Below are 25,639 nucleotides of genomic sequence, written 5' to 3' on the forward strand. Positions count from 1 at the left end.
TATCAGGCAGAATTTGAAGTGTTGCTCTTCCAGTCTGAGAGTGGCCTCATCATAACGATAGAGGAGGCCTTGGACTAACATGTCAGAATGGGACTGGGGATTGGAATTAAAATAATTGGCCACCAGGAAAGCCTACATTTTTCAGATGGAGTGAAGCTGCTGACATAGCAGCTTTCTAATCTACATCGATTTCATCAATGTAGAGGAGGCCATAGAGGGACGAGTAGACAAACCCAACAGTTTTGCTAGTGAAGTGTTACCTAACCAGGAAGGACTGTTTGGGGCCCTGAATGAAGGTGAGAGAGGAAGTGAATAGGCAGGTGTAGTACCTCTTCCGTTTACAGAGATAAAAAATAATAATTTGGCATAATATCTCGGTCTGAAACTGATCCAGAAAACTTACAAAGAAAAATAACTGAAATGACAAACTTTAGAGAACACTACTTACACTAGAACACACTTAAAATAACACTACCTAGGATAGAAGGAGGAAGAGGAATAATGGACATAAACAAAATTACAGAACAGTCAGATAAAACTTCAAAGGACATATTTTTGTCAATGAAAACAGGATTCAGCATTCGAATTGAACATATGCAGTTCTGATAAGTACACAGCACTAAATTTAAACTTAAATGAAAGCACAACCCAAAAAAATGAAGATATTATCACTATTGAAGAAAAAGTTAGGAAATGGAAGACATCCCCACGATCTGAGCAGGACAGATGTTGATAAGGAGGTGTTGAAAGACTGGCTCAGAGTTGGAGACTCTTCTTAGAAACAAGACAGATTCCTTATGCCAATACAGGACCAGTTGGTTAACACAAAAAGTACTCAAACTATACATAATAAAAGTGCAACAAATTCAAGATGATAAATGCCAGGAAGAGACAGAAACAAACTCAAACTCATAAAAGACACTATAAATACAAGCCTGACCCAGTTTTAGAGTCAGACTCCTACAAATTATATTACAGATAGGACAACCTATAATAACTGTCCAGATATATTACAGGATAAACAAGACAACTTCATAGATAATAGCCATTCCAAACACACACAACATACAGAAATCAATAAGTGAAAATCACCAGAAATATGCAAAATTAAAAGAAGAAATTGAAAGACCTAGAAACATGAGATGGGTATGTCCAGTTCCAAAAGTCATATCTACAATGGGTATCATCCCAAAGACACTACACATTAGCTTTGAACAAATAGGGTTACACATATGGAAATCTCCGGAAAGCCATAATACCAAACACCACCAAAACTTCCTAGCAATTGAGAAGTAAGTGTGCTTGACTATGCACAGGCTTCAACTTGAGTTGAGAAAATATAAAATAGAACAGAATAATAGTTCAGAGTTGGAGACTTCTTCCCAGAAATAGAGGATTCCTTGTGGCAATACAGGACGAGGCAGTTGACAACAATATTATCAAAGATACATCATAAAACACCAACAGGTTCAAGACAATAAATACAGAAAATACCAAGAGAAACCAGAAACAATGCAACGCCTTACAAGATCTTGCAGCAGTTTAACTCAGTCTGATTACTTATGCAGGAACAATACCAAAAATTCCTTTATTGGGGAAGGGGTAAGAGGGGGAATGGGGGAGGAAGATGAAAATGAAAAAGTGCAAGAGAAAAAAGAGAGCATGAGAGATGTAATAGTCACAACCACTATTTGCACCTCCCATGGAAAAAAAATGGTGTGAGGCATACAATATTCATGCATAGCCTTTCTACAGCCTTATCATAAACTTTTCCAAAGTCACCTTGCAGAACACTCCTTCCATTGCATAGGCAAGGAAACAAACTTACAAACTGAGGGAATTTCAACAAGCCTCTCCTTACCTAAAATCAAGGACATTCTTATCATAGATGGAGAACAATAAAGATTCAATAGGCTTGGCCTACTCCTGCCCCTAATTGCTCAAATGTTACTCTGATTATAACAAGCTATGTTTACTCTGCAACACCTTCCAAGGTCTTTGTTAGTAGACTGAATTGTTGTATTTCCTTTCCAGTCCCAGTTTTGTCTGTCAACATGTGGCAGCTGACATAAAGTTAACAGCAATAGATACAGTGCCAGGTGTCAATAGGGAGAGTGAACAGGTTGTAGAAAGGCTTGGGGGATATAGGTAGGCAAAATCATTTGGCAAGGACATTTAAGATAGGATATAATAGAAACATAGAAAACCTACAGATAATGCAGGCCGTTCTGCTTACAATGCCGTGCCAAACATGTACTTGCTTCGGAAATTACCTAGGGTTACCCATAGCCCTTTATTTTTCTAAGCTCCATATACCTATCCAGGAGTCTCTTAAAAGACTCTCTTGTATCCACCTCCACCACCGTCAATGGCAGCCCATTCCACAGACTCACTACTCTCTGCGTAAAAACATACCCCTGACATCTCCTCTCTACCTACTTCGAAGCACCTTAAAATTGAGCCCTCTCATGCTTGCCATTTCAGCCCTGGGAAAAAGCCTCCGACTATCCACACAATCAAGGCCTCTCATCATCTTATACACCTCTGTCAGGTCACCTCTCATCCTCTGTCGCTCCAAGGAGAAAAGGCTGAATTCACTCAACCTATTCTCATAAAGCATGCTCCCCAATCCAGGCAAAATCCTTGTAAATCTCCTCTGCACCCTTTCTATAATTTCCACATCCTTCCTGTAGTGAGGTGATCAGAACAGAGCACAGTACTCTAAGTGGGGTCTGACCAGGGACCTATATAGCTGTAACATTACCCCTCAGCTCTTAAACTCAATCCCACAGTTGATGAAGGCCAATGCACCATATGGTGCCTTCTTAACCAGACAGTCAACCTACACAGCAGCTTTGAGTGTCCTATGGACACAGAACCCAAGATCCCTCTGATCCTCCACACTGCCATGGGTCTTACCATTGATACTATTGTCTGCCATCATAATTGACCTACCAAAATGAACCACTTCGCACTTATCTGAGTTGAACTCCATCTGCTACTTCTCAGCCCAGTTTTGCATTCTATCGATATCCCACTATAACCTCTGACATCCCTCCACACTATCCACAACACCTCCAACCTTTGTGTCAGCAAATTTACTAACCTATCCCTCTATTTCCTCATCCAGGTCATTTATAAAAATCATGAAGAGTAGGGATGCCAGAACAGATCCCTGAGGCACTCCATTGGTCACCAATCTCCATGCAGAATATGACCTGTCTGCAACCACACTTTGTCTTCTGTGGGCAAGCCAATTCTGGCTCCACAAAGCCAGGTCTCTTTAGATCCCATGCCTCCTTACTTTCTCAATAAGTCTTGCATGGGGTACCTTATCAAATGCTTTGCTGAAATCCATATACACTACATCTACTGCTCTACCTTCATCAATGTGTTTAGTCACATCCTTAAAAAATTCAATCAGACTCAGAAGGCACAATTTGCCTTTCACAAAGCCATGCTGCCTATTCCTAATCATATTATGCCTCTCCAAATATTCATAAATCCTGTCTCTCAGGATCTTCTCCATCAACTTACCAACAGGTGAAGTAAGACTCACTAATCTATCATTTTCTGGGCTATCTCTACTCCCTTTCTTGAATAACGGAACAACATCTACAACCCCCCTCACCCCCTCCAATCCTCCAGAACCTCTCCTGTCCCCATTGATGATGCAAAGATCATCTCCAGAGGCTCAGCAATCTCCTCCTTTGCCTCCCACAGTAGCCTCGTCCAGACACACTGACTTACCCAGCTTGATGCTTTCCAAAAGTTCTAGCACATCCTCTTTCTTAATGTCTATACGCTCAAGCTTTTCAGTCCACTGTATGTCAACTCTATAATCGCCAAGATCCTTATCCGTAGTGAATATTGAAGCAAATTATTCATTAAGTACCTCTGCTATCTCCTTCGGTTCCATATGCACTTTTCCACAGTCACACTTGATTGATCCTATTCTCTCACACCTTCACCTCTTGCTGTTCACATATCTGTAGAATGCCTTGGGGTTTTCCTTGATCCTGTCCGCCAAGGCCTTCTCATAGCCTCTTCTGGCTCTCCTAATTTAATTTTAAGCTCCTTCCTGCTATCCTTATAACCTTCTAGATCTCTATCATTACCTAGTTTCTTGAACCTTTCGTAAACTTTTCTTCTTGACCAGATTTTCAGTATATTATAGAAATAAATGTGGTCATCAACTTTGGTTGAAAAAAGACAATGGCGGAATATTGTTTAACTGGTCAGATACTGAATTGGGGGTGTTTCTTTCCTCATTTTACTACCTTTTCTCTGAAGAGCTTTCTGTGATTTTCACTACATGACTCATCTAATTTTTAGATTGTGCCCTGGTTTGGAATCAACCACAAGAGGAAATTATCTCTCTCAGTATAACCTCCAATTATCTCAGATCACCCTATAATCTTCAATAATCAAGAAAATATAAAAAGTCTCTGCAATCTAGTCTCATAATTTAACCTTTTCATAACTCTGCAGATGTTATTTCTGGTAAAATGGCAGTGCAATTAGTCATGGCAGCTTCCATGAGGTTGATCAAAGGTGTCATTATCTTTTTTAATTGTATTTTTATGATCAGAAGACCGTGCTGGATATTAAGAACTTAAAGTTTTGCAGGTCTAGTCCATCATTGCTCGTTAGCAGAGAAACTGAAGGAGCTGGACCTGTTGTGGCTCATGCTGCTGCCAGTGTCGATGCACAAAGCCGGTGTGCAGTCTAAAAGCAAGTGATCATCTTAATCACTTTTCTTGTTGGACCTTCTTAATGTGGAATGCTCACTGATTTATTGGCAAAAGGCAAGGGAGCTGTGTAGCCACGGCCAGAGCAGAGACAAGGTCTCAGGGCGCGCTGTTGCTTGTTCACAACGGTCTAGGAGAAACGAGTTGGAATTGGTGCACGCCACTGGAGTGCTGGATGCAGTGTGGTGCAGCATCCAAGTGTTTGACTGCTGCCTGCTGCAACATTCATGGACTCAGGGTCCTGGGCTATTTTTTTGTGTGACTGTATTTTATTAATATCTTAGATGTACTTTATGTGCCTTGTTCTGTGTATGACTGTTACCACGGTGTTTGGCCACAGAGTAACACTGTATTGTTCGGCTGTATTCCTGGGTATTCATGTATGGTTGGATGACGTTTAAACTTGAACAAATTTCCAGAAGTACTACCTCTAGAACGGAATATAATGGTTTTCAGCTGGAGCACTCTGCAGGTATAACTTCCACCCTGTTCCATCAAAGAGCTGATGGAATATTTGCTTTTGTTTTGGACTTGTTTAAAAGGATTTAGTAATTTCTGTATTTGAACATCTCAACCCCAGTTCACAACCCTACCCCATTTAGAAAGTAGTCTCTGCTTTCTGCCTTTTAGATTCAAACATTGAGCTCCACCCACCACAGTACTGTCAACTCATTTGACCTATCAATATTACTGTGATATGTTTCAGTCCAGTCTTTCTGTGCCAATAGCTTGGTACCATTGGATATCTAGCTTCCTGGTGCTTCATCTAAGTCACATATGAACACTGTGAAATTACAACTTCTGAGCCAATCCCCAAGGCTTCAGGATGACTTGCTTCACAATCCTATGGATAGTGAGCTGATTCATCTGTGACCTGTAAACTTAGGTGCAGCATTTGTTGGTTGGAACCCTACATTCCTTCACTCCCCTTTAGGGCAGGAATTTTTAGTTTACACACCACTGTCTTCAGACAGCTGTAATTCTCCACTTAAAATATGAAACATTACTAGACCAAGAATAATACTGATGATTGAACCAGCTCCCATAAACCCTAGATATTCCTTTAGAACTGATTTCAGCACTTTCTGGTAGACATTCTTTATTTGCTAACTTTAGTGGGTGTCAAGGTATTCCAGTGGATATTCTGCAGTCCCCGTGTTCATTGGGAGGTGCCAGGTGATCAGTGAGCAGCTCCCCTTCCAGGGTCTTCGATGTTTCTGCAGCAACATTTTTAGTAATATAGAAACATAGAAAACCTACAGCACAATACAGGCCCTTTGGCCCACAAAGCGGTGCCAAACACATCCCTACCTTAGAAATTACTAGGTTACCTATAGCCCTCTATTTTTCTAAGCTCCATGTACTTATCCAAAGTCTCTTAAAAGACCCTATGGTATCGGTATCTGCCTCTACCACCGTTGCAGGCAGCCCATTCCATATACTCACCACTCTTTGAGTAAAAAACTTACCCCTGACATCTCCTTTGTACCTACTCCCCAGCACCTTAAACCTGTGTTCTCTTGTGGCAACCATTTCAGCTCTGGGAAAAAGCCTCTGACTATCCACACAATCAATGCCTCTCATCTTCTTATATACATCTATCAGGTCACCCCTCATCCTCTGTCGCTCCAAGGAGAAAAGGCTGAGTTCACTCAACCTATTCTCATAACGCATGCTCCCCAATCCAGGCAACGTCTTGGTAGATCTCCTCTGCACCCTTTCTATGGCTTCCACATCCTTCCTGCAGTGAGGTGACCAGAACTGAGCGCAGTACTCTAAGTGGGGTCTGACCAGGGTCCTATAGAGCTGCAACATTAACTCTCAGCTCCTAAATTCAATTCCACGATTGATGAAGGCCAATATACTGCACACCTTCTTAACCACAGTGTCAGCCTGCGCAGCTGTTTTGAACGTCCTATGGACTTGGACCCCAAAATCCCTCTGATCCTCCACACTGCCAAGAGTCTTACCATTAATACTATATTCAGCCATATTTGACCTACCAAAATGAACCTCACACTTACCTCCATCTGCCACTTCTCAGCCCAGTTTTGTATTCTATCAATATCCCACTATAACCTCTGACAGCCCTCCACCCTATCCACAACACCTCCAATCTTTGTGTCATCAGCAAACATACTAACCCATCCCTCCACTTCCTCATCCAGGTCATTTAAAAAACTCATGAAGAGTAAGGGTCTCAGAACAGATCCTTGAGGCACACCATGGGTCACCAGCCTCCGTGCAGAATATGACCCATCTACAACCACTCTTTGCCTTCTGTGGGCAAGACAGTTCTGCATCCACAAAGCAATGTTCCCTTGGATCCCATGCCTCCTTACTTCCTCAATAAGCCTTGCATGGTGTACCTTGCTGAAATCCATATACACTACATCTACTGCTCTACCTTCATCAATGTGTTTAGGTACATCCTCAAGAAATTCAATCAGGCTCATAAGGCAGGACCTGCCCTTGGCAAAGCCGTGCTGACTATTCCTAATCATATTATATCTCTCCAAATGTTCATAAATCCTGTCTCTCAGGATCTTCTCCATCAACTTACCATCCACTGAGGTAAGACTCACTTGTCTATTATTTCCTGGGCTATCTCTACTCCCTTTTTTGAATAAAGGAACAACATGCACCACCCTCCAATCCTCCAGAACCTCTCCCATCCCCACTGATGACGCAAAATTCAGTGATGACCCAAAAGCTCAGCAATCTCCTCCCTCACCTCTCACAGTAGCCTGAGGTACATCTCATCTCAGCCCGGCGACTTATCCAACTTGATGCTTTCCAGAAGCTCCAGCACTTCCTCTTTCTTAATATCTACATGCTCAAGCTTTTCAGTCTGCTGCAAGTCATCACTACAATCACCAAGATCCTTTTCCTTAGCGAATACCGAAATATTCATTAAGTACCTCTGCTATTTCCTCCAGTTCCATACACACTTCCCCACTCCCACACTTGATAGGTCCTATTCTTTCACGTCTTATCCTCTTGCTCTTCACATACTTGTAGACTGCCTTGGGGTTTTCCTTAATCCTGCCCACCAAGGCCTTCTCATGGCCCCTTCTGGCTCTCCTAACTTCCTTCTTAAACTCCTTCCTGTTAGCCTTATAATCTCCTAGATCTCTAACATTATCTAGCTCTCGGAACCTTTTGTAAGCTTTTCTTAGTACTGTCATAGTTTTGTTTTGGAGCCAGGTTGGAGATGACAGACCAGATTAGTCAGTCTAGTTTGACCTCATTTCTTCCATTACGAAGTTGAATAAGCTTCCAATATCTCCACCTTGTCACTAGCATTTTTCTTCTTTTACCCAATCCTGTGCTAATGTTATGTTTATTTCGTACACTAGCAAGTATAACTTCTGCTAATTTATGTTTGTTCCAGTCTTGCAGCTGTTGCCAAAACCTAACTTATTATATTTACTCTTTAGCCTAGGCTATGATAACAACAAACAAAAGTGGATTCCATCACCATCAATAAATACCTCTGATACCATGTGTTCACATTTTGGTCACGTATTGATTTAGACCCTTCAATAGATGCCTACCAGAAATCCATGACCTCCATTTTCTACTACATTCATAGGCTTTTCAAAAATCAAATGGGCACAGCTGAAATTTTATGCATTCATTCTGGCTCTTAATCAGCTCACATTTCTCCAGTACTCAGTCATTTTGTCCCTAATGACAGATTCTAGCAAATTTCCCACAACTGATTTCTGACTAATCGGCCTAAAGCAATTTACCTCACACTTCTTGTATAATGGAATGACACCGACAAGTTTCTAATCCAAGGGAACGGCTCCAAACCACGCATTTCTAAAGATCGTGCCCAAATACAAATAATTTCACCATGTATTTCTCTTAATGCACTCAATTAAAAACCAACCTTCTTTATTCTTAGTACTTCCATCCACGTTTTCTATTATTTAATCAAGATGGTATCTCCTTTTGATTTATTTTTCATTTTCCTCACATCTCACTCATGGAGACCAATATAAAATAGATGCTTAGAATGTCTCTCATTTTCTGAATTCAAATTAAAAGTGTAAATGTCTGTCACATCCCCTCTCTCTTTGTTCTTGACATTCCTTACATTATTCTTCTTGCATTGCATTTTCATCTCCTTGCCGCTTAATCTGTCTCCCATTTCATGAGATCTCTATTGGTCTTTGCATTTGTGTATTTATTTACTTTGATATAATTACATTCTTTTCTTCTTGACCCATAATCTTTAATTACAATGATATACAGTAGCTCTACGGGAATGGTTGTTCAGTACTTTTCAATACTTCCCACTGATGGTTTGTGGTATTAGCTTAGTTTAGTCTTCTGTGATGAATTTCTTCCTCACTTTTACAAAGTCAGCCTACCAAAGTTTGAAATATTGAACATAGATTTTCCTGCTTCCCCACAAACTACTGTTTAATTCTGTTACATTAGCAAAGTATTTCGCTACTCTAGATATTGACAAATACAGGTTCATTGCTACCACCATGCATTGTTCAATAAAAGGTGGCCTACAAAATTGGTTTTGATTAATTTAATTCACATTAGTATTTTTTTCTTTTTAATCAAGTGTAGCGCTAGCTTCCTGATATAGACTTAAAACTGTATCAACATATTTTTATGTAATTACTAAACTATGAACTTATGTACAGAATTCCAACAGATGGAGCTCTTGCAGTGAATGAACAGTTTGGAGAAAAGGTGGAGGAACTTGAAAGAGAAGAATGAGGTGTACTTACATTAGTGCCATTGGCAAGCCCCCAACTCCACCAAAGCAGTTCTCAATGAAGTGCCTCATTATCAGGAATCACGGCAGCCAATTAAAACTTAAGTTTCACAACTACTATACAAGTAAATTACCAGGTACATTTAGCCACTCATATAAAGATTCTTTCTCATTCTCTGTGGAATATTTATTTATTTAGATACCACACAGTAGTACAGCCTAGTAGTACAGCCTTTTGAGTCGCACAGCCGAGTAACCCTCAATTTAATCTTGGCCTAGTCACAGGACGATTTACAAACACCAATTTATCTACCAAGTGGTACTTCATAGGACTACAGAAGGAAACAGGAGCAGCTGAGGGAAACCCATATGGAGAGAACGTACAACCTCCTTACAGACGATGGCAGAAATTGAACCTGCATCACTAGTACTGTAGGGTATTGTGGTAAACACTGCACTACCGTCCCACTGTAACCACCATTCAGGATGTCAAATGGAGCTACCTTTTTGTTGTTAACCTTTAGCAAGGCAACTTTCCCTCAATTCTGCATCAAAAGTCAGCCTAGATTTTACCTTTCTGGAATGGATCACGAGTTCAGTCCTGAATCCTATTCAAAGCCAAGGCAGATATCTTGCAGCATTGTTAAGGATAAGAATTGTCTTTTGTCCAATCGCAGTTCAATAAAATGGAAAAAAAAACATAATATCTTTCTTTAAAAATCTACTTTTTTCATTTTCTATTAGTGTAACATAGGTAAACCTTTCACAATGTATGTTACAAATGCTAAAATCGAACAAGGTAGTCGTTGTTCCGTTGGTCCTTGTGGCACATTGAGCCACTACCTTGCTGTTTCCTTGGCATTTATCTGCTTTATTTACGTGAGGCTGAGATGCTCACTCAACACTCAACCCAGCTTGGATGGGAAGCGTGGAAAGGGCTGGCTGGACTCGAACCCCATTCCACTCGCCTTGAAATCTGGTGCGGATGCCACTACAGCACCAACCGACAATAACTGAACAATACTTACATTTAAATGAATTAAATTCACTGGACAACAAAGTTATCATGTTTAAATCATGATTCAGCTGAAGCAACCTGCTGGATAAAATAAAACTGGTAAGAAATAAGGACAGACTTGAAGAATTATGGGTCAAATGCAGGCAAGTAGGATGAGGATGATGGGCAACATGGTCAGCTTAGCTGAGCTGGGCCAAAGGGCCTGACCCCATGATGTATTACTCTATGACATCCAATGATCTCTCAAAATGCAGCAGCATTACTCAGCAAAATCCAGTAGCATATATCAGGCCCAGAGACTCTGTGGATGGTAATATTTAACTGAATGGTGACCAGGGGGTTAGACATTAAAAAGCACTGAGTGCTTTGAAGGTTGCTAGTGAAACAGAGAAACAAAAAGCAGGCAACTACAAATAGATTCCTTCTGTTCCACAGTAAATACGCAACGTCAATAATGTTATAGAGAGTTTACTTACTGGTCACTCTCTTCTCTCCATAAGGGGGTGGTGTACTTTGTTGTTCCTGCTTTCTGTGTGACTCATCGTTATCTGATGTATCGGCCGATCCTGGTGGACCCGCATAACCTACTTCCCTGAGGACACCACGGCTTGTTCCAGTGGCGGGTAGAAATTTTGCTGTTTTGGATGGAAGTCGTGATGACTCGGGTGTGCCCGGGGGTCCTGCTTGACCTCTTTCCACTTTGTTAAAAGAGAGAAAAAAAATCAATAGTCATTTCAGTTCACTCAATATGGTCAAAATATCAGTCACTGCTTGTAGTGAATTGTTTGCTTCTCTACTGAGAATATGGCTACATAAATCCAAAGTGAACCATGGAACTAAGTAAGCTTAAGTCACCAACCTGCTCCTGTAAAAAATACCATTCCCTTTTCTCAGTTTCCTCATCTCCACCATATTTGTTCCCAGGATGAGACTTTCATTTCTAGGGCATCAGAGAAGTGCTCCTTCTTCAAAGAACAGGATTTCACTTCCTCCACCATTGATGCTCCTAATACTCACCCACACCTCCTCCATTTCCTGGATATCTGTGCTCACCCCTTCTACCCATTACCTTAAGAGAGATAGGGTTCCTCTTGTCCTACCACCCCATGAGCCTCCACATCCAACACATCATTCTTCACAACTTCCTCCATCTTAAATAGGATCCTACCAACAAACACATCTTTACTTCCCCCCCCCCCCCCCCCCGCTCTGCACTTTTCACAAGGATGACTCTCTCTGTAGTTCACTTGTCTATTCGTCACTCCCTCGCCTCTATTCAGGGTCTCAAACGGTCCTTGCAGGTGTTAGGGTCGGCTACTGTATCTGGTGCTACTGATGCAGCCTCATCTACATTGGTGAGACTTGATGTAAATTGGGGGGTCAGCTTTGTTGGCAATCTCCACGCCATTCACTATGTGTAATTTCCCAGTGGCCTATCATTTTCATTTTCTATCCCCATTCCTGTTCCAATGTGCTGGTCCATAACTTCCTCTTCTGCCTTGATGAGGCCACTCTCAGGATGGATGAGCAATTTTCCATCCAGCTAGCCTCCAAAGTGATGACATGTGCATCAATTTCTCCTTCCAGTAATTCCTTTTGCTCCTCTTCTATTCCAAACTCTAGTCTCATTACTCTTCAAAATCCAAGAAGTAGGCAGATGGGTGAAGGTCCAGAGAGGCAGGGGGAGAAGGCAGAGAGAGCAGAGCACCCCTGCGGCCATTCCCATTAGCAATAAGTATACCGTACTGGATACTGTTGATGGGGATGACCTACCAGGAATGAGTTGTAGTGGTCCTGCCTCTGGCAGTTGAACCCTCAACTAGGAAGGGGAGGAGGGAAGAGAAGAGAGTGATAGTTTTAGGGGATTCTATAGTCAGGGGGGCAGATAGGAGATTTTGTGGGGCAGATCGGGAGTCTCGGATGGTATGTTGCCTCCCTGGTGCCAGGGTCCGGGACATCTCAGATCTGGTGCAGGCTATTCTTGAGAACGAGGGAAAGAACCCAGATGTAGTGGTCCATGTAGGGACCAATGATGTAGGTAAGGTGAGTGAGGGGGTCCTGCTTAGAGAGTTCAGGGAGTTAGGAGTGAAGCCGAAAGGCAGGACCCTCCAGGGTGACAATCTCGGGATTGCTACCTGTGCCACGTGCGAGTGAGGCGAAGAATAGAATGATTATGCACATTAATACGAGGCTGAGAGCATGGTGCAGGAAGGAAGGGTTCAGGTTTTTGGATAATTGGTCTTTGTTCCAGGGACGTTGGGATCTGTTTCGAAGGGACGGTCTACATCTGAACTGGAGGGGTACTACCATTCTTGCAGGAATGTTTGCCAGTGCTGCTCGGGGGGGTTTAAACTAGATGTGCAGGGGGCAGGGATCCAGAATACGAGAGAAGATGATATGATGAAGGATAAGGGACAGGTGGGGAATACGCGTTTCCCAAATATTAATTGTGTAAAGGAGAAAGGTGAGACAGAACATGTGTTGGAAAAGTTACATGTACAGAGGGTTGGTCAGAAGGAGCATGGGGTTAAATGTGTAGAAGGTTTGGGTGATCTTGAGAAGGTCATCAAAATTCAAGGTGCAATTAGCCCGATGGAAGTTCAAGGAGCTGGGTTAGGTACAATAGACAGTGTTTTAAGCAAAGAAAGGAGGAATGGGCTAAGAATTCTATACTTGAATGCGCGTAGTATCAGAAATAAGACAGATGAGCTTGAAGCTCAGATGAAAATGGGGAACTACGATATTGTTGGGATAACGGAGACATGGCTGCAAGGGGATCAGGCCTGGGAATTGAGTATACCAGGGTATATGTGCCATCGTAGAGACAGAAATATGGGAAGAGGGGGTGGGGTGACCCTGTTGGTGAGGAATGAGATTCAGTCCTTAGCAAGGGGTGACTTAGGAACAGGGGAAGTAGAGTCTGTGTGGATTGAGCTGAGGAACAGTAAGGGTAAAAAGACCCTAATGGGTGTTGCGTACAGGCCCCCAAACAGTAGCGTGGAAATTGGGTACAAGTTGATTAGGGAGTTAACATTGGCATGTGCTAAAGGAAATGCAGTCGTTATGGGAGATTTCAACATGCAGGTGAACTGGGAGAATCAGGTAGGTGCTGAACCCCAGGATAGGGAGTTTGTGGAGTGTCTAAGGGATGTATTTTTGGAACAGCTTGTGCTTGAGCCAACCAGGAATGAGACTATTTTGGTGATGTGTAATGAACAGGAATTGATAAGTGATCTTGAAGTAAAGGAGCCATTAGGAAGTAGTGATCATAACATGATAAGTTTTTATCTACAATTTGAGAGGGATAAGGGCAGATCAGAGGTGTCAGTGTTGCAATTAAATAAAGGAGACTACGGAGCCATGAGGGAAAAGTTGGCCAAAGTTAAATGGGCAGATGCCCTGGCAGGAAAGACAGTGGATCAGCCGTGGCAGATATTCTTGGGGATAATACAAAGGATGCAAAAGCAGTTCATTCCAATGAGAAGGAAGGATTCAAAGAGGGGGAAGGGGCCACAGTGGTTGACAAAGGAAGTCAGAGATTGTATAGCATTAAAGAAAAAGAAGTATGACAGGGCTAAGATGAGTGGGAATACAGATGATTGGGAAAGTTTTAAGGAACAGCAGATCTTAACTAAAAAAGCAATACGGAGAGAAAAAATCAGGTATGAGCTCAGTCTAGCCAGGAATATAAAAGGGGATAGCAAAAGCTTTTTTAGCTATGTGAAGAGAAAGAAGATAGTTAAGAACAATGTTGGCCCCTTGAAGAATGAATTGGGAGAAATTGTTATGGGAAACAGGGAAATGGCAACAGAATTTAATGCGTACTTTAGATCTGTCTTCACCAGGGAGGACACAAACAATCTCCCAGATGTATGGATGGGCCAGGGTCATAAGATATCAGAGGAATTGAAACAGATTGACATTAGGAAAGAAACTGTGATGAGTAGACTGGTAGGACTGAAGGCTAATAAATCCCCGGGTCCAGATGGTCTGCATCCGAGGGTTCTAAAAGAGGCGGCTCAGGAAATTGCGGATGCATTGGTAATCATTTTCCAATGTTCCTTAGATTCAGGATCAGTTCCTGAAGATTGGAGAGTGGCTAATGTTATCCCACTTTTCAAGAAGGGAGGGAAGGAGAAAATGGAGAACTATCACCCTGTTAGCCTAACGTCAGTCGTGGGGAAGATGCCTGAGTCCATTATTAAGGATGAAATAGTGGCATATCTTGATGGCAGTAATAGGATTAGGCCGAGCCAGCATGGATTTACCAAGGGCAAATCATGCTCGACTAATCTGTTGGAGTTTTTTGAGGGTGTAACAAGGATGTTAGACAAAGGTAAGCCAGTGGATGTAGTGTACCTAGATTTTCAGAAGGCATTCGATAAGGTGCCACATAGGAGATTGGTGAGTAAAATCAGAGCTCATGGAATTGGGGGCAGGGTTTCAACATGGATAGAAAACTGGCTGGCAGATAGAAAGCAAAGGGTAGCAGTGAATGGGTGTTTCTCGGACTGGCTGGAGGTGACTGGTGGGGTACCACAGGGCTCTGTATTGGGACCACAGCTCTTTACGATTTATGTCAATGATTTAGATGAGGGCATTGAAAACTATATCAGCAAGTTTGCTGACGATACTAAACTGGGTGGCAGTGTGACATGCGAAGAGGACGTTAGGAGAATACAGGGAGACTTAGATAGGCTGGATGAGTGGGCAGATACTTGGCAGATGTCATTCAATGTGAATAAATGTGAAGTTATCCACTTTGGAAGCAGGAACAAGAGGACAGAGTATTGTCTGAACGGTGTAGAGTTAGGTAAGGGAGAAATGCAAAGAGACCTAGGAGTCCTAGTTCATCAGTCAATGAAGGTGAATGAGCAAGTGCAACAGGCAGTGAAGAGGGCAAATGGAATGTTGGCCTTTATTACAAGGGGAATTGAGTACAAGAGCAAGGATGTCCTTTTGCATTTGTACAGGGCCCTGGTGAGACCACACCTGGAATATTGTGTACAGTTTTGGTCTCCAGGTTTAAGGAAGGACATTCTGGCAATTGAGGAAGTGCAGCGTAGATTCACTAGGTTGATTCCTGGGATGGCAGGGCTGTCTTACGCAGAGAGATTGGAGAGATTGGGCTTGTACACACTGAAATTGAGGAGATTGAGAGGGGATCTGATTGAAACGTTTAAGATAATTAAAGGAATTGATAGGATTGAGGCAGGAAATATGTTCCAGATGTTGGGAGAGTCCAGTATCAGAGGGCATGGACTGAGAATAAGAGGTCAGTTATTTAAAACAGAGTTGAGGAAAAACTTCTTCTCCCAGAGGGTTGTGGAGGTGTGGAATGCACTGCCTCGGAAGACGGTGGAGGCCAATTCTCTGGATGCTTTCAAGAAGGAGCTAGATAGATATCTGATGGATAGGGGAATCAAGGGATATGGGGACAAGGCAGGGACTGGGTATTGGTAGTGAATGATCAGCCATGATCTCAGAATGGCGGTGCAGTCTCGAGGGGCTGAATGGTCTACTTCGGCACCTATTGTCTATTCTCCTATCACCTCACCCTGGTGATCCTCTTCCTTCCCTTTCTCCTCAGGCCCACTCTCCTATCAGATTCTTTCTTGTCAACTCTTTACCTTTCCCATTCACCTGACTTCAAGCTCATCTTCCTTCCCTTCCCCACTTTTTTTATTCTGGCATCGTCCCCCTTCCTTTCCATTTCAGATGAAGGGTCTTGGCCTGAAACATCAACTCTTTAATAATTTTCATAGATGCTGTCTGACCTCCTGAGATCCTCCAGCATTTTGTGTGTGCTGCTCTCACCCGTGACAAAATAATAGATCATCTACAGTTTTGGTGTTGATGGCCTTTGCAGTCAAATAGCCTGTTGACAAATGCTGATCTTTTAACCTACTTTAAGATCAATCTAATCCTTCCCTCCTACATAGCCCTCCATTTTTCTATCATCCATGTGCCTATCTAAGAGTTTCTTAAATGTCCCTAATGTATCTGCCACTACCACCAATCCTGGAAGGGTTTTCTATGCACCCTCCAGTCTCAGAGTAAACAAATTGCCTCTGGCCTCCCTTATTTTCTTCCAAATATGCCCTTCATATTTTGCTCTGGAAAAATGTATTTGGCTGTCCATTAGATCTATGTCTTGTTGGATTCTGAGGTTTTAATCCAAGGTTCTTTTACAAGTTAGGAAAAAGGCACAGAACTCGTTGCCTCATGATCATTTTATTAAACATTGACAGGACAAAGAAAAATTGAAATAGGCAGTGATAGAGGTCTACTAGTTGAAGACATAGAGAGCAAAAGCTAAGAAAAGTAATTAAAATTAGGATGGCATTACTTTATGTCAGCTATTTTATACTACAGAAATAGGAAAATTCCATCCAAATTTGTAGATAAGAGTCAATCAACAAGAAAGAACTTATTCAAATGATGCAGAACAAAGACACTTACAGAACTTTCCAAAATTATACTTTGTATAACCAGTAGAGGCACATTAAACTATTAGATGCATACAAGAGCTTCTTGAAATACAAGCAGCAAATTAAGTGTTAAACTGCAAGAAAAATAACAAAAAGTCTAATTTAAGAATTAAAGAATTGGATCTGACATTTATTCCTTTGATCTTTAATCACACATTTAAAATCATTACATTGGAAATTCCAGAAGCAGAAAAACTTGTGGTATCTATATTGAGTATAAAATAATCAAAAACTATTTATTGTAAGGTATGAAATATCAAAGGGTATATATGCAATATATTCATAGGAATATATTGTCATGTTTAGGTAGGTTGTGGGCATACTTATGCGAGTTTGAATTATTCTATGAATGGTCTCCTTTAAACAAGTAAAAAGATGTAAATTATGATAAGGCATATTAGTATGAATAATATGACTTGTAATATTGAGTAATGCTAGCTTCTGAGATTTAATAAATTCAAAGAAATCCCATCCATCAGATTGATATATTTTAGCTGCTTCTTTAGGGATATGATCAGCCAAATTAGTTAAGCCTTCAGACTTGTCAGGTATGTAAGTACAACACTTTTTGACTATGACTGCACATCTGCAAGTTAATTAACAGCAAAGACAATAACAATTAAATAGTCTAACCTAAGAATTAAATAGTCGAATCTAACAGCCTCTTACCAGCTCACACACCTCTGTCAAGTCACCTGTTTGTTGAAATAAGAGGCTTTAAAAGAACTAGTGCCATTCTCTATAAATCTCCTACTTAATCAAAAATCATGCTTTATTAATTAGACAATAACATTCAATAAATCTTTTTGAAGGAAGTAATCTCACCAGAAGAAGTTTAATGGTGGGAATTTCATGTACAATATGTGTTGGCTACTTCCCAACAAAACATCATTTTCACACAACTTAAGTTAATTTCATCAGTAAGCTGGGAAGTGAGAGGAACATGAAACACTGAACACTAGTGCTCCACTGCTGACTAGAGGTACTCCATCAAACACTTGTTCCATGGATCTTGTGTGGGAAGCAGCCACTTCCAAACAGAATCAAACAGCAACAAGTGCCAGCAATTTTAATCAATGAAATTTGTTGCTGTTGTCACTGAAAGAATTAACTATTACCCTGACAGTTAGTTTACTCATACTACCATACTCTCAAAGACAACACTGCTCTTCGTGGATTAGTGTAGACATTCCCACAGTTCCTAGCTGAGTTAAAAGGCAAAGCAAATTAGGAGAAAAGCTAGACTAGACTCTAAGGGCATGAAGACATCTGAAGATAAAAAATTACAAGCCATGCTAAAGAAGTTGCAATAATTCAAGCTGTAATGTGATTAGTAAAGAAGGCTGCAATGTCAAGCCACCCAGGAGGCACATCTCTGAGAAAATGGGATGGAAAGATGACATTTGTTTTTACAAGCAACCATACAGTACAGTACTTCAAGACTTCAAGCATGGGAAAGTTACTTAGTTCAAACATTTGAACAGACGGGGGTATCAATAAGTAACAACTGGGAGTTAATATGAAGTCTGAGCAGACTGTGAGAAACAAATGAACAATTACTGGATGAAGTTGGTCATGGTCCAGCCTATTTCAATAACTGCAATTGCAATATATTATCTCCCCAAGAACAGAATTAGCTTACAGTAAACAATCCTTAATTTTGCAGTTACATCTTGAAGCCAGCTGGCTGTGCAATATCCCTGGAGGCAGAAACTGCAGGCACACTGCTGATTTACCACTACCTAGTACAGATTTCCACACTGTCTTCGTCTTTGGATGTAATACTCTTATTAGCCAGAAAATGTTTTGAATATTCAAGCTGTTTATATGTTAAATATAGGCATGCTAAATATGAAGACAAAAAAAAAACAAGCATGACTTGAGAATTTATCCCAGGCACTATATTATTTATATAAATAAATAGGACAACTTTTTGTAATTATCACAACTTTGTGGTCTTTACTTCAGCAATTGATATTGGATGATTTCCCTTGCAATGAGAAAATCCTGGATGACTACAAAAGCAGTCAGCCAAACATTGCCCCCAGTGATGATGAAAGCCTACAATTCAACAATATTCCACTTTCAAGTTTCATTGTGGAATTAGTTCAGAGGCAGTAGAATAAAAATAATTAGTAGTTTGCTGGCTGTATCATCTCAGCTGTTAAAAATCAGAAAATACATTGTCAATTTGCTCAGATGGAGTATGATGTACTAACATGAAGTAAGATCATTACTGGAACATGTGCATTAAGTGATCAGATACTGTATGCACTCAGTACCTGAGGTACATGTACAAGGTTTAGATGAGCAAAACTTGATGAAGTCGGATATAACACATGCATGTCTAAAGACTGACATACATTGCCAATGCTTGACATAAATATATGCGATGCGATATACAGTATTTATAATTGAAATGCACAGGATATTCTGTGTGTGTAATTCGTGAGCATTTTTTTTAATATTCAGGATCCGCTTGTAGCTGACAATCATATTTATCGACCATCGCTAGCTGCCTTGAAAAGGTACAATGACCTCTTAAACCACTGCAAGTTTTCCAGATACATAGAAAAACTGGCTTGCCAGTACCAACTTACACATCTCGAAAGATGCCAGGAAAAAGGACAGCAACCAAAATCAGAATCAAGTTTAATATCATAGGCATATGTCATGAAATTTGTTGCTTCGTGGCAGCAGTATGCTGCGATAGACTATACATTATGACTAAATGACTATAAATTAAAATAAGAAATATATACTGTATATAGAATTAAATTAAATCAGTAGTGCTAAAAGAGAGCAAAAAATAGAGGTAGTACCCATGGATTCATTGTCTATTCAAAAATCAGATGGCTGATGGGAAGAAGCTGTTCTTCCTCAATGGTAGAAATGAGAAAAGGGTGTATCCTGGATGATGGGGTTCATAATGAGATAGTTGCTGCCTTTTGCTGGGGAAGTTAGCGCCCATGATGGAGCTGCTGAGTTCACAACTTTCTGCAGCTTTTTTCAATCCAGTGCAGTGACCCCTCCATACCAGACGCAGCCAGTTAGAATGCTCTCCACATTCCATCCGTAGAAATTTGCAAGAGTGTTTGATGACATACCAAATCCTCCTCAAACTCCTAATGAAATATAGCCGCTGTTGTGCATTCTTTGTAATTGAATCAATATGTTGGGCCTGAGATAGATCTTCAGAGATTTTGACACCCGAGAATTTGAAACTGCCACCCCCCCCCTTTCCACTGCTGATCCCTCAATGCCTTCCCCTTCCTGAAGGCCACTATCAATTCCTTGGTCTTATTGTCATTCAGTGCAAGGTTGTTTATGTTGTTACAAAACCACTCAACCAGCTGATCGATCTCACTCCTGCACACCTCCTTGTCACCATCTAAAATTCTGCGAGCAATAGCTGTGTCATCGGCAAATTTATAGATCCCATTTGAGCTGGCCTAGTCACACAGTCAAGGCTAGAGCAGTGGGCTAAGCATACTTCCTTCAGGTGTACCAGTGTTGACTGGCAGCAAGGAGAGTATGTTATTTCCGAACCGCACTGACTGCCGTCTCCCAGTGACAAAGCCAAGGATGCAGTTGCAGAGGGAGGTATAGAGGCCACATTTTGAGCTTGTTGATTAGTACTGAGTAAATGATAGCACCTACCAGTTGCCAACTGCCAATTGGGAAGATAGTTGTTTATTCCTACTATCCACCTCCTGTCAACCAATTCTCAATCCATATTACTCCATGTGTTATATTTTTACACATCTTTTTATGGGGCCATATAATACACATTCTGAAATTCTAGTACACCATATCCATAGATTCTTCCGAATCAATTCACCAGTCAGATTTACCCTCCACCCCCAAAACAACGAAATCATATATATTGAACACACATTCTCTTGCATAAACTTAAGCTAATATTGAAAAATTCTTAATGTTTTCCAAGGGTTCTTTTATGACGTCTCATTTAGTACTGTGTAGCACAGGCATGGGCAAACTACGGCCCGCGGCCATATTCGGCCCATTAAGCTTTTTAATCCGGCCCGCAGAACTTGATGAAATTATATTAATAAACCTTGTTAACGTTTTTTCCCCGCAATTCTGGCGTTTTCCCAATAGATGACGCACTCTATATACATTTGTGGCGACCCATTTCCTGGCACATCCGAACCGGCTCACAATTAGCCATCATTCCGGCTAAGGGAGATAGCCTGCAGGGATTTGCGAGCACAGAGCTTTGGAGCCTCTGCGCCATGGGGTGGCAGGTTGAGGGAGGCTTAAAAGTGAGGCTGGGGATTTTGAATAAAGTTTTTTTCTTCGACTGCAGTTACCGACTCCGTGTCGTAATTTTAGCGCTGCATGTAGCACACCGCTACACATTGACCTTTGTTGAGGTGCAGCGTATTACTCCACATTTGCGCTTTACTCTTTGTTCGGCTCGACCTATTTGTGTGAACAGGCGTTCAGCGTCATGAACATTAACAAAGCCAGCCACAGATCCAAGTTAACTGACCAAAACCTCAGATCCATCCTGAGAATCGCCACAACAAAACTAAATCCAGAATTTGATGCGCTGGCTAAAAAGGGAGACCAACAACACTGTTCCCACTGAAATTAAAAAGTGTCTTCGTTGTGTTATGTAAAAAATGCATTTGAAAATATTTTTTTTCAATAAGCCTTACATGTTACATGTCATTTCTGTTAAGTGATGGACATGAGTAGTGCGCAGGTGCATGTACGTTCTCAAAATAAAAAATGCGCTCCAGATCAAATAACGCGCTCTGCATACTGGCACGCTGTCACTGTTCTGTCCTTGTGCTGGTCGTTGTTGAGTTTTGGCACAGGGGACAATTGAATAAGAAGGAGCAGGACAAGTAGACCTGCATCTCCTACCGTTTTTGAAATAAAGACAGGCAGGAGGAGAGTGATGATGATAATATCTTGAAGGATAACAGAATTTTCAGTGCTTTAAAATAATAACTGTTACTATAAAAAAAGCTTTATTTTATTCATTTAATTTTCAGTGTTTTAAAAGTCATTTCAATAAATAGCTAAATACCATGGGACTTCAAAGACAGATATTTTGTTGTAATGCATTTGTTCATTTTCAATTGAAATTAAAGCACATGTTTTCTACATATCCCATGATATATTATTTTCTCTTATGAGGTGTATTCCCAAAACACTCCGTCCATCTGCTCCTGGTCCGGCCCCCCTGTCAAATTTTAGAACCCTTTGTGGCCCACAAGTCAAAAAGTTTGCCCACCCCTGGTCTAGCATGTTTCCATTACTGATGTTAGGCTTATGACAGTGTAATTCCCTAATGTTCCTTCCCTCCTTTTTTAAATAACAGGGTTATATTTGCCACTGTCCAATTTGGAAGAGGACCAGCACATCGATTATTTCCAGGCCCACTTCCTTTAATTTGCTGGAACGTTTATTATTAGGCTCTGGTGAATTTGTTGACCTTCATCTCCACCAATTTGCCTAGGACTATTTATTTAAATAATAATACTGATTTCCTTCAGTTCTCCCCTCTTATTAAACCCTTGCCTCACCCAACTCCCCCAACATTCCTTGCAGATTACTTTGCAACCCACCCAAACCTTTGAGTACACACTCACAAAGTACGTAAAGCATATTTCAGTTCATTGGGGCAACTGCTTATTTGGGACAACTCATAAAGAACAAAACCTAATTGAGGAATTAGCTGTGATTCTCGTTGTTTGTTTTAAATGGGACAGGAGGCTGTAGCTGCACAGTTTCTAACTAGCATCTGTCACATGCAACTGTGTGGGCGTTACACTGTGCTTAGAGCAAAGAGATTGTAAACAGTGTCATTTGCGTGTGCTTGTGTTGAAAAAGTAGTGATATTTGTCACTGATAGCTGATGAGAAATAAGCAGTAAGAAAATTTAGAATTGTTTTGCTCAATGTAGCTTTCAAGCATTCAGGCTCGGAGATGTCAGAAACAGCCGGGAGATTGAAAATGAAATGATTTCACTACTTCAGCAAGTTAGGAAACGTGAAGGATTTGAAGCTATCGATAATCATCTTGAACGTTACAATGAAAATGAAGATTTGGAGGATGCAATTGTTGATAGCATTGCATGAAGGTAGTGCATAACTTGCACCAGGAGTCTGCACTGATTTTGTTCATTTACATTCACAGGAACACAACAGCATAGATTGGATACATTCTTCCATTGATAGCTACTGGGAACTAATACAGTTTTATAATATTGCAGTTTTATTGACAATGTTCTGTATTTCATTTAAATATGTAATTTGTTACTTAGTTAAAGTGTACTTCAAAACCAAATTTAATACCACCAGCATATGTTGTGAAATTTTATACCTTTTTAACTATTTCCATGAAACTTTTGCTAATTGGGGCAGCTGCTTAATTGCAAAGGCCCCTATGTGTCCCAATTAACTGAAATCCACTGTATTTAATTGTTTACCATTTCCTCATTTCCAATTATAATTGCTTCTGTTTCTGAGTAGGAGAATCTACAACTTCCTTCATAATCTTTTCTTTTGAAAGCTTTTATAGCCATTTTTTTTATATTTCCTGCAAATTTACTCTTATACGCTATCTGCCCTACTAACTATATTCCTCTGTCCTCCTTTAGTCAATTCCATAGTGCTCCCAATCATCAATCAACCTGCTAATTTCTCCAGCAATTTAACGTGTTTCCTCTTTAGATCTAATACCACAGTAACTTCCTTTGAAACCACAAATAAGTCATTCTTCTTGACTAATTTTATTGCCAAAAGGAAACGCTTAATTTAAAGTCATGTATATATTCTTCAAATATTATCTATTGCCTATCAACTACAGACCCTTTTGAAAGTTTTCTGATTTAGCTTAACTTCATGCTTCAGTAAGTCACTGAACATAACAGCACATAAACAGGCCCATTGACCCTTCTAGTCCATGTTGAACCATTAATCTGCCTAGTCCCATCAACTTGTACTCAGACTGTAGCCTTCTATAGCTCTCCCATCCATATACCTATCCAAATTTCTCTTAAATATTGAAATCAACCGTGCATCCACCACTTGCACTGGGAGCTCGTTCCACACTCCCACCAACCTCGGAGTGAAGAATTTTTCTCTCATGTTCCCCTTAAACATTTCACCTTTCACATTTAGACCATAAGACAAAGGAGCAGAAGCTGGCCATTTGGCCCATCGAGTCTGCTCCGCCATTTCGTCATGAGCTGATCCAATTTCCCCTTTAGTCCCATTCCCCTGCCTTCTCACCATAACCTTTGATGCCCTGACTACTCAGATATCTATCAATCTCTGCCTTAAATAGACCCAATAACTTGGCCTCCACTGCTGCCCATGGCAACAAATTCCATAGATTCACCACCCTCTGGCTAAAAAAATGTTTTCACATCTCTGTTCTGAATGAGCGCTCTGCAATCCTCAAGTCACGTCCTCTAACCCATGACCTCTAGTTGTAGTCCCATCCAACCTCAGTGGAAAAAGCCTGCTTGCATTGACCCCATCTATACCCCTCATAATTTTATATTCCTCTATCAAACCTCCTGTCAATCTTCTCTGTTTTAGGGAATATAGTCTGAACTGATTAAACCTTTCTTTTTAACTCAAATCCTCAAATACCGGAAACATCTGTGTAAATTTTCCTTGTACTCTTTCAATTTATTTACACCTCTCCTGTAAGTAGGTGCCCAAAACTGCACTCAATACTCCAAATCAGTCCTCACCAACATCTTATACAACTTCCAGGTAATATCCCAACTCCCGAACTCAGTATATTGGCTTATGAAGGCCAATGTGCCAGAAGTTTTCTTTATGACCCTATCTACCTGTGACACCACTTTCAAGGAAATATAGATCTGTATTCCCAGATCCTTCAGTTCTACTGCACTCCTCAGTGCCCTACCACAACTCAGGGTTGTCCAGCCCCAGTCGGTCCTCCCGAAGTGCAACAGCTCACACTTGTCTGCATTAAGTTCCATCTGCCATTTTTCAGCCTATTTCACCAGCTGGTCCAAATGTACTGCAAGCTTTGATAGTCTTCCCCATTGTCCATTACAGCCCCAATCCTGGTATCAACTACATTATCATACAGAACAATGATATTGATGATAAAGAACAATTGACCCAGCAGCACAGCTGAGCTACTGAACCTTGTTGACCAACCTCTCACGAGGGACTTTGCCAAATGCCATGTAGACAGCATCTAATGCCTTACCTTCATCAACTTTTCTGGTAACTTCCTCAAAAAACTCTGTAAGATTGGGTAAACATGACTTAACATGCACAAGGCCATGATGATTATCTCTAATCATTTCCTCTCTATATCTTACATATCGAGTCCTTAGAATACCTTCCAACAATTTTCCCACTACTAATATCAATCTTACAACCTGTAATTTCCTGTCTTGTTCTTGGAGTCTTTCTTAAACAATGGAACCACATTTGCTATCGTCCAATTCTCTGGCACATCACAAGGATATTTTAAATACCTCTGCTAGGGCCCCTGTAGTTTTTGCACTAGCCTCCAACAGGGTCCAAGGAAACACATTGTCAGGCCCTGAGATTTATCCAACCTAATTTGCCTCAAGAAAGCAAACACTTTCTCCTCTGTAACCTGT

The 25,639-nt window shown here is 40.9% G+C and overlaps 1 protein-coding gene across 1 annotated transcript in view; it reads right to left on the reverse strand.

The window, feature by feature from the left end:
* Window positions 1–25,639, reverse strand: part of LOC132399340 (EMILIN-2-like) — an 89,443-nt gene that overhangs the window by 5,498 nt on the left and 58,306 nt on the right. The window contains exon 5 of the mRNA XM_059979598.1: window positions 10,990–11,211. Within this exon, the coding sequence (XP_059835581.1) occupies window positions 10,990–11,211 (222 nt within the window). The remainder of the gene's footprint in view (window positions 1–10,989; window positions 11,212–25,639) is intronic.

The sequence above is a fragment of the Hypanus sabinus genome, chromosome 1 (genome assembly GCF_030144855.1).
Source record: "Hypanus sabinus isolate sHypSab1 chromosome 1, sHypSab1.hap1, whole genome shotgun sequence".
Classification (NCBI taxonomy): Eukaryota; Metazoa; Chordata; class Chondrichthyes; order Myliobatiformes; family Dasyatidae; genus Hypanus; species Hypanus sabinus.